The sequence below is a fragment of the Triticum urartu genome, chromosome 5 (assembly GCF_003073215.2).
Source record: "Triticum urartu cultivar G1812 chromosome 5, Tu2.1, whole genome shotgun sequence".
Classification (NCBI taxonomy): domain Eukaryota; kingdom Viridiplantae; phylum Streptophyta; class Magnoliopsida; order Poales; family Poaceae; genus Triticum; species Triticum urartu.
The window spans coordinates 23794862-23805616 of NC_053026.1; the positions used below are offsets into that span (position 1 = coordinate 23794862).

Here is a 10755-nt window from a genome sequence, read left to right on the forward strand (position 1 = left end):
ACATTACCGGCAAGTCTCTTTACTCGTTCCGTAATACATCATATCACAACTAACACATTAGTTGCAATGCTTGCAAGGCTTATGTGATGTGTATTACCGAGAGGGCCCAGAGATACCTCTCCGTCAAACGGAGTGACAAATCCTAATCTCGAAATACGCCAACCCAACATGTACCTTTGGAGACACCTGTAGAGCTCCTTTATAATCACCCAGTTACGTTGTGACGTTTGGTAGCACACAAAGTGTTCCTCCGGTAAACGGGAGTTGCATAATCTCATAGTCATAGGAACATGTATAAGTCATGAAGAAAGCAATAGCAACATACTAAACGATCGGGTGCTAAGCTAACGGAATGGGTCAAGTCAATAACATCATTCTCCTAATGATGTGATCCCGTTAATCAAATGACAACCACTACTAGGAAAAGGCCTACTAGTGGCGCACCAGTTTTGCCTACTAATGGCGCACTACTGGTGCGCCACTAGTACCACGTCACTAGTATTTTTTACTAATGTCGCACGTGTAGTGCGCCATTACTTTGCCTAGAGGTGTGCCATTACTATCTGACTTAGTAATGGCGCACCACATAGAAGTGCGCCATTAGTAATAAATTTTTTTCAAAAAAATTTCCAAATTTTTTAGAAAAAAATCAATTTTTTTTATTTTTTTCTTAATCTCGGGTCACTATGGCTTGATCTCGGATCAATATGCTTAATCTCAGGTCAAATCGCACTCCGTGGTCAAACTTCCCAAAAGGTCACCCATCCTCACACTACTCCAGCCCAAGCATGCTTAACTTCAAAGTTATATCCAACCCCAGCACCAGCTCACTTCACAGGCACTTGTTGGTATATCTAGCATATCAATCCTATTAAACCTTGTTGATGTTTAGGACTTTGTTCATTTTCATGAGTGTGATGAAATTTTGAAAAAATATTTCAAACTTCCGTTCATATTACGTATCATATTTTGAAAAAAAAATCCCGAAAAAATGGAAACTAATTTTTTTTTTCTATTACTAGTGGCGCACATAGCATACGGTGCGCCACTAGTAAGTTTGAATTTTTTTGAATTTTTTTGCCTCCAGATCTTAAAAGCCCTGTAACTTTTTTCTATTAGGTTTTTGAGGATTTTGAAAATTTTTAACGGGGTTATCCCAGTTAAATTCGGATGTAACTTTTCGAGTAGATGATTTTTCATATAGAAAACTTTTTAATCCGAGTTCGTATGCAAAAGTTATGCCCATTTTACAAATTCCAGAGAGATTTTGCAAATAAAGTCGAAATTCATATTTGTAAATTTTCCCAACAACTATACCACATATCACATGGGAAACTTATTTTCTTTTATTTTTTTGACATTTTCATCATTTTCTTTTATTTTTTTAAAAACTGAAAAGGCGGTCCAGGGGGGTGCATGCGAGGGAATTTTTGGGCCAAGTTAGTAATGGTGCACCGTGGGAGTGGTGCACCATTACTAGTTTTCGAAAAATATAAAAAAATTGAAAAAAATTACTAGTGGCGCACCATGGATATGGTGCGCCATTACTAGTTTAACTAGTAATGGCGCACTATCCCCTGGTGCGCCATTACTAGTTTTGAAAAAATAAATAAATAATCGGAAAAAAAATTGGAAAAAATTTACTAATGGCGCACCGTGGATGTGGTGCGCCATTACTAGTTTAACTAGTAATGGCGCACTATCCCCTAATGCGCCATTACTAGTTTTGAAAAAAAAATAAAAAAATCTTGTTACTAATGGCGCACCGTGGATGTGGTGCGTCATTAGTATTTGGACACTAATGGCACACCAACACATGGTGCGCCATTAGTATATAGTAGTGGCGCACCACATGTCTGGTGCGCCATTAGTGTCAATTTCATCTATAGCCCTTTTCCTAGTAATGAACCCATGTCAATGGATAGGAAACTTAACCATCTTTGATCAACGAGCTAGTCAAGTAGAGACATACTAGTGACACTCTGTTTGTCTATGTATTCACACATTTATCATGATATAAGGAAATAAATAATAACTTTATTATTGCCTCTAGGGCATATTTCCTTCAAAGGGGGGCGATATTGACGGCATGTCATGTCCTAAACCGAGTTCCCACAAAGAACAAAGAGATAACTCCATTTGAGGAATGGGAGAAGAAAAGATTAAAACTCTCTTATCTACGAAAATGGGGTTGTTTGGCAAAAGTCAATGTTCCAATTCCAAAGAAGCGGAAGCTTGGACCAAAGACTGTGGATTGTGTTTTCCTGGGATATGCTTTTCATAGCATTGGCTATAGATTCTTGGTTGTAAAATATGAGGTACCTGACATGCATGTCGGTACGATCATGGAGTCAAATGATGCGACTTTCTTTGAAGATATCTTTCCCATGAAGGATATGGCTACCTCATCTAATCAAGAGATGCCTAGTTCATCGAATCAGGAACTAGTTACAATTACTGAACCTGCCATTTCGATGGAACACTTTGAAAGTCCTCTGGAGGAGAACAATGAAGTTCCTACTAGGAGCAAGAGACAGAGGACTGCAAAGTCCTTTGGTGATGATTTTCTTGTGTATCTCATAGATGACACTCCTAGTTCTATTTCAGAGGCCTATGCATCTGAAGATGCTGACTACCGAAAGGAAGCGGTTCGTAGCGAGATGGATTCCATCTTGGCGAATGAAACTTGGGAGATAACTGATCGTCCTTATGGGTGCAAACCTATAGGATGCAAATGGGTATTCAGGAAGAAGCTTAGGCCTGGTGGTACTATTGAAAAGTACAAGGCTCGGCTCGTGGCTAAGGGTTATACCCAAAAGGAAGGTGAAGACTTCTTTCATACTTACTCATCTGTGGCTCGACTGACCACTATTCGAGTTCTACTTTCACTAGCTGCCTCACATGGTCTTCTCGTTCATCGAATGGATGTTAAGACTGCTTTCCTAAATTGAGAGTTGGACGAGGAAATTTATATGGAACAACCAGATGGGTTTGTACTAGATGGTCAGGAAGGAAAAGTGTGCAAGTTGTTGAAGTCTTTGTATGGACTCAAGCAAGCACCCAAACAGTGGCATTAGAAATTTAAAAGAACTTTAACAGCTACAGGCTTTGTTGTGAACGAAGCTGAAAAATGTGTGTACTATCACCATGGTGGGGGCGAGGGAGTTATCCTTTGCTTGTATGTTGATGACATACTGATTTTCGGAACAAATTTGAATGTTATTAAGGAGGTCAAGAATTTCCTATCTTGCTGTTTTGAGATGAAGGATTTAGGAGTGGTTGATGTCATTCTAAACATCAAGTTGTTGAGAGACGATGATGGTGAGATTACATTGCTTCAATCTCACTATGTGGAAAAGATCTTGAGTCGCTTTGGCTATAGTGACTGCAAGCCCTCTCCAATACCATATGATGTGAGTGTGTTACTTTGAAAGAATCGAAGAATTGCTAGAGATCAATTGAAATATTCTCAGATTATTGGCTTGCTTATGTACTTAGCCAGTGCTACAAGACCTGACATCTCTTTTGCTGTTAGCAAATTGAGTCAGTTTGTCTCAAAACCAGGAGATGTTCATTGGAAAGCTCTAGAGAGAGTTTTGCGTTATTTGAAAGGCACTGCAAATTATGGAATTCACTACACCGGGCATCCAAAGGTGCTTGAAGGGTATAGTGACTCAAACTGGATCTCAGATGCTGATGAGATAAAGGCCACGAGCGGATATGTATTCACTCATGGAGGTGGCGCTGTTTCTTGGAAGTCTTGCAAGCAGACCATCTTAACGAGGTCAACAATGGAAGCAGAACTCACAGCACTAGATACAGCTACAGTCGAAGCAGATTGGCTTCGTCGGCTCTTGAATGACTTGTCGGTTGTTGAGAAACCTGTACCGGGTATCCTTATGAACTGCGATAATCAAACGGTGATCACGAAAGTGAGCAGCTCAAAGGATAACATGAAGTCATCAAGACACGTTCAGAGAAGGTTAAAGTGTGTCAGGAAAATGAAAAACTCCGGAGTTATTGCATTGGATTATCCAAACGTCTAAAAATTTGGCAGATCCTTTTACTAAGGGTCTATCACGTAATGTGATAGATAATGCATCGAGGGAGATGGGTATGAGACCCACAATATGAGTTGCTCACAGTGGTAACCTATTCTTTGTGATTGGAAATCCCGTGAATTAGATGTGGAAGACAAGCTGTTGGTCAACTGAGAGGAGAGTATCCTTACTATTCACAATACCACTCCATGAAGATGCAATACTCTCCTAATCTGCATGGCAGATTGATGTATATCTTAATGTGTTCTAAGTGGCTCATTTAAGCAGAGATGTTGTCCTGCAGAAAATCTTTTGAAGAACACACATATATGAGTCTGATTGTCAAACGTCGCAATCTATGAGAGTATGGTTCTCTCTAGTAAACTCATGAAAGGTCACGAAGTATAACGCATAAGCTCCACCCGCGGGGAAGACCCACGGTAGCCACATATCGGTCAAGGCTTTATATGAAGCTAGATTCGCAGAAAACTTGTAGTTCAAGGCCCAGTCCACTGTTCAAGTTGCTTACTAGTGTAGCATAGAGTTCTAGGTGGAAATTCAACTTAACAGTCTCCACTGCAGTACCGGTATATAAAACAGTGTTTTGGAACCAAAGGCAAATTTTGTGTGCCTCTGGGATCTGGTGGGGGATTGCTGGAATTTTATCTATTTTGGGCCTAGCACAATAGCAGTTTCAGAAATTCCTAATAAATCCTAGAGGCCCACGCAGCCCATTCATGCAAGGCAAGAGGTGAAACAAAAGTTTAGTCCCACATTGCTAGATTAGAGAGAGTTGGACCTCTTTATAAGGGAGATTCTTTCCCCACTTATATGAGCATGAGAACAAGAGGGACATCCACGCGCGCTCCTCCTCCGCCGCCCGCCTCGCCACCCCTCGCCTCGCCTCGTAACGACGCGGGTTGCGGGAATGAGCCCGGTGCAGCCCTCACCTCCCGTCGCTGCCCTCTCGCCTCCTTCTCTTGCGCCTATAAAAGGGAGGTCACTCCTCCCAGAGAGACGCACCAGAACTTCTCCTTGCTCTCGCCACCGGTTCCAATCTCTGTGCTGTTGTTGTCTTCCTCATCCCGGTTTGCGGCGTGCACCGCGAATCGGGACAGTAGACCTCCGAAACCGCACCTCTTTGAGTCCTGTACGGGAGAAGGGTGATAAAGTTTTTGGGGAGCGCTCCACGCGACTACTGACTTTTTCATCACGGACTCCGACGACTACTTCCCCGACGACGACTTCTTCCCCGACATCGACGACCTCATCAACGATATGGCTGGAGAGGATGTCGACCCCAAGTCCAGTGCTTCTGTTGCTGCTGTCCCGTACGTGTTCTTCCTCTTTCTGTTAGTGACCCTGCTTCAGTTCCTTGTTCTACTGTTTGCCCTAGATATGTTAGGCTCTGTTTCATATATGCAACTTGCTATACTATCTGCTTTAGATGTGTTTAGTTACAGTTCATATATGAAGATGTTCTTTATCTTCTCTTTATCAAATCGCATGACTTGTTTTATCACTGCTATACTAGTCGTGCTTTATCTAGTATTTCTGATAATAAAATCATTTGGTAAATTGCTCATGTTTCCAACATTTATGTCAAGCTTAGAAGGTTCTTTAATCTTGATCATAATTTTTCTTTTTGTTTTTTTATGTAAAGGCTAGCATTATGTTGCTTTTTCAATTTTACTATGTTGGTGTTCACGTGACCATGTGGAAAAGCGGCCGGACGACGAACCGTGGGTTCCGGCGCAGGTGGTTTCCTTTGCACAGATCCGTCCGAAACAACAGGACCAGGCGTCGTCCACCGATTGGCGTTCAACCGTCCCTGGATTCCCTCGCTGGCAGCTAGCGGTCTCTCTCGCGCCGTGGATCCATCGTCGTCGAGCCCATGGTTTTGCTCCTTTCCCACCTGCACAGTCGCATGCACAAATATCCCAGCCGCTCAGCATGGCTTCCCCCACCACCACCACCTTTGCTCTCCATCGTCCTCCACTGATCTCATCTCACCTTCCTTTCTTCCTTCCTTCCTTCGACCGATGGGCGCAGGGGCGGCGGGGCTGGACGTGGCCGCCAGCCGGAGGCGGGCGCTGGCGGCCAAGACCAGAGGGGGCAGGCCGCGGCAAGCGAGGAGGCGCGCGCAGCCGCAGCCGCAGCCGCCGACGGCGCTGCAGCGGCTCTTCCGGGCCTGCCGCGCCGTCTTCAAGGGCCCCGGCACCGTGCCCGCGCCACACGAGGTCGCCCTGCTCCGCGCCATGCTCGGTACGCAACATGGTTGCTTTGAAATGCGGTGAATCTGTAGACTGACTCACTGAAGATGATGAAAGATGTGTTCTGGATCGACTGAATTCTGGTTATCTCTCTGTCTGCAGACAGAATGAGGCCAGAGGACGTCGGCCTGAGCCCAGCCATGAGGTTCTTCCGGACTAGGGATAATGCGGCGGCCCAAGTGAACCCAACCATCAGACACACCACCATATACAAATCTGACAATTTCTCGGTAAGCGGATTTATTTAGCATGTCCAATCTCAATTTTCTTTTCTTGCTTGCAAGATGCATGGCTGATACTACCACGTAAAAATGAATCACTAGTAAGTTGGTGACCGTTTCTTCTTCTTGCTTGGCAGATGGTCATCTTGTTCCTGCCGCAAAACGCGGTCATCCCTCTACACAACCACCCCGGGATGACGGTGTTCAGCAAGCCGCTCATCGGATCGATGCATATAAAGTCGTATGACTGGGCTGATCCCGATGATCCAGCCGCCTCATCGCCCGACGATCAACGTAAGCTTCCGAGCCATTTTAACGTTGGGTAGCAAATGAGTACGCTATAACGTTGGGGCTTGATTTTCTTGCTTGCAGTGAGGTTGGCAGAGCTGGTTGTGGATGATCTCTTCACCGCGCCGTGCGACACGTCCGTCCTCTACCCGACGGCGGGAGGCAACATGCACCGTTTCACGGCCATCGCTCCATGCGCTATCCTCGACATCCTTGGTCCCCCTTACTCCATCGAAGAGGACCGAGATTGCACCTACTACGCGGATGTTCCCTACTCCTCCCAGCATCCCGGTAAGTTGTTGGCAATATTGATCTCAGAAGTCTAATCTAGATAACACCATGATGAAGATGCATGGATTTGCTACTAGCTATACTCCCTCCGTTCCTAAATATAAATCTTTTTAGAGATTCCACTACAAACTACATACAGATGTATATAACATATTTTAGAGTGTCGATACACTCATTTTGCTCCGTATGTAGTCCATATTGAAATCTTTAAAAAGACCACGATACAGGGTACCCTGGAGCTCGAGCTACAAAAAACTGCACTCCTTATACTTAGGAAGCGGAGGGAGTAGTTCTGAATTAGCATGCAACTGTGAACTATCACTGGAAATGCATGACCTCATATTATTTTGCACTCCCCCGCAAAAAAAAATTATTATTTTGCACCATCAAAAACAGTAGTTTGCCTTGTGAGCAGCCCATTGAATGTGGAGAGAGGTCTGTTAGTTAAGTAATAACCTGCAGCTTATAGGTAGTATCTATCTTTGTTTATGGTACACGCTCCATTTGCATCCTATGGACATGATTAGTTCTCTTAATTAACTAGATAATACCCCGCACGTTGTTGCGGAAACATTTTACAACATATTTCAATGTGATTCATTGTATGAAACATGAATATTTGAAGTCATAATATAAAAGGCTAAAACTAAAAATGATATAACTTATTATGTTTGATTACTATATAGTTGTTAAATATATTTTAAATATATATACCATAATAGAATGAAAATTCTCATGTATGTTTGCATATTGAGATGAGTTTTTTTTTCCGTGCATGTCATGATGAAGTGGCATGCTTGCATGTTGAGATACTACGGTAGTGAGGATGGACCTTTTCTCATGCATGTTGTGGGATGATGTGGCATGCTTGCATGTTGAGAGAAATAGTTAGTAGGGGCTAGCTATTTAGATATAGAAGATGGTGTAAGCACACGGTTTTAAGCCCCCGCGGGTTTTGGATGAACGGAATGTCTGAAACCACTTGTACATAAACCATGTTCTGAATGAAACTAGCCGTCCATGCTGTAGAACAGTATTAAACTAACGTAGCTACCTTCACCCCCAAAGAAATTTAGGACTCCTTCGAGGTTCGAACATTGGTCGGTAACCCCGTGATGACCGATGATGTAATCCAAGGCTAACTGATTTGTCTCCTCTTCTACTGACAGTGACCTGCAATGAACAAGAAGGGCGACGCCTCGCGTGGCTGAAAGAGGTCGAGATGCCGAGGGATCTGAAGATGTGCAGCGTCTGGTACGGCGGCCCGCCGATCTCCGACAGGTGATTGAGCACCCGGCGGCGCCGTTCTTTCCAGCCCTTCACGATGATGAACAACTCAAGCAACCCAAACCCCAACTCAAACAAGATGATGTCAAAATCGTTTGCCGTGTGAATATAGCAGCAAAGCTAGCTATTTCAGCCGTGAGCTTAGGTTTTAGTCTGTGCATGATGTCTCAGTGAGTGATGGCAGTTTATCATGTAAGAGTGCTTACCTGCATGCTTTTGCAGCAGCTGTGTGTGTGGACCTTGTCCAGATCCTTTGTTGATCTTTGTCAATGCATAGATCATCCATAGATTTCACTTTTACTTGGCCACTGCATTCCTCTCTCTTTTTTGTTGCTCTGCCCAATTCTTTACCAAACTGAGATTCTTACGTTCCTGTTTCCCCATATTTCTTGCATTACTGCCCTTTCAATTTTTTTCTAACTTTCATCTTTATTTTTCTAAATAATACTCCCTCCATCCCATAATATAAGAATGTTTTTGACACTGTGTCAAAAATGCTCTTATATTATGGGAGAACGTTTTTGACACTGTGTCAAAAGCGCTCTTATATTATGGGACGGAGGAAGTATGATTCTTCAAATTTTCCTACCTCTTGCTTTCCCATATCTCTCGGACTACTTGGCCTTTCAATTTTTTGAAAGTTAAAAAAATATGATTCTTTAAATTTACCTACATGTTTCCACATGTCTCATGGACTACTTGGCCTTTGACTTTTAAAACTTTCATATTTCTTTGAATTTAAATAATATGTTTCTCTAAATGTATCTGCCTTTTTTTCTTACTTGGCCAAAGTCGTCTTTTTATAGGTGTCACCACGTCAGAAAAACCTGCCTCAAATGGTTAGATATACGAAAATATTGGTGGAAGGGAAATGTGTCTTGCAGTCATACTCATTACGTTCATAATATGGGGCTAATACAATTTCAACTATTCAAAAAAATCCTTGAATTTTGAAAAAGTTCAAGAATTTTAAAATATTTTTAAGACATTCATACAATTTTAGAAAATGTCCCCGTAGTTTTTGAAAGATGTCCACACAATTAGTTAAATAACTGTTCATGTTTGTATATAAAAAGAAAAGAAAAGACACTGGAAACTGCAAGAAACCCGAAAAAAATATAGTAGTCTCTACTCTTTTTTAGGCAACTCTGCCAATACTAAAGAAGCTAATATATTTCTTCCGTTTGGAAATGGACAAGACAATGCAACCCAATTTCAAGAGGGCTGAGTGTCGCGCACATTTCCAGTCTATGGGTAAACCGTAGTGGACGCCCAGCGAGCCGCGATGGACCGGCCCAGTTTGGGGCTTCACTCGCACGCTTCTGTATTTTCGTTCACAATTTTTTTTCTCGTTTTCGGTTTGTGTTTTGTGTGTTTTTTATCTGTTTTTTCATTTTATTTATTTACTACTTATTTTACTATTTATTTTTATTTCATTTTTCCGATTTTTTATTCTGGTTTGGTTTTTAAAAACAATGTTTGTCTTTTCAAATTTTCTTTAGAACTTTAAAAAACGGTTTAAAAATTCTAAAAATGTTTGCGTTTTCAAAATAAAAAATAAATTATATTATTATTTTCAATACATGTTGAAAAACTCTCTAATATATGATGAATATTTTTCACAAACACAATATTTTTTGTAATTTTAGTTTTTTATGCACACTAAACAATGTTTTTCAATATATAGTAACCTTTTTTACTATATGATGAACCTATGTTTCCTTTGCACTGAACATTTTTTTTTAATTTAAAATTTTAATTTTTAATAGGTTTTTCAATTTCAGGAAGATGCCAATTTTGACATCTCTTCTCACCAAGACAATAATAGCGTTCTTACTCCAAACTTAGCGTCACAAGTAGCCTTGGTGGAATGTTAAACCTAAGAGCCATGTATATGCATAACAAATATACGTAGGTGTATTAGAGGTAAGAGCAACTCTAGCAGATCCCGCAAAACGCTCGACCCGCAAAAATTCCGGTGAGTATGTGGACTTGGCTCAATTTTCCGGCCAAAACAAAGACCGCATACTTGCCCGGCCCGCAAAAAATTTTGCGACAGACCGCAAACCGCACGCTCTGAGCAGTATAACTGCGGTTCCGCGATCCTTTTACGGGTCCAAACCCTATCCCTCCGTCGCCGCGAGCCACCCGATTCCTCTTTTCTCTCTCCTAATTTCTCGCCGCCGGCGACCACCCGCCCCGCCTCCAGCCGCCATGTGGGGCGCATGTGGAGCTTCAACCCCTATGCTAATAGTTTAACGTAGTTTATAGTATAAATTATGCTTGTAGTTTGTTGATCATGTGATGAACTATATAGTATGTGATGAACTATTAGTGCAATTTCTCCCGTGAAAG

General features: G+C 42.1%; 1 protein-coding gene across 1 annotated transcript; it reads left to right on the forward strand.

The window, feature by feature from the left end:
• Positions 1–6016: 6016 nt before the first annotated feature.
• LOC125555491 (plant cysteine oxidase 2-like) lies at positions 6017–8691 on the forward strand. The gene is made up of 5 exons (XM_048718428.1): positions 6017–6305; positions 6416–6543; positions 6672–6828; positions 6907–7113; positions 8283–8691. The coding sequence occupies exons 1-5, from the start codon at positions 6083–6085 to the stop codon at positions 8396–8398; spliced, it is 831 nt and encodes a 276-aa protein (XP_048574385.1). The 5' UTR covers positions 6017–6082; the 3' UTR covers positions 8399–8691.
• Positions 8692–10755: the final 2064 nt, after the last annotated feature.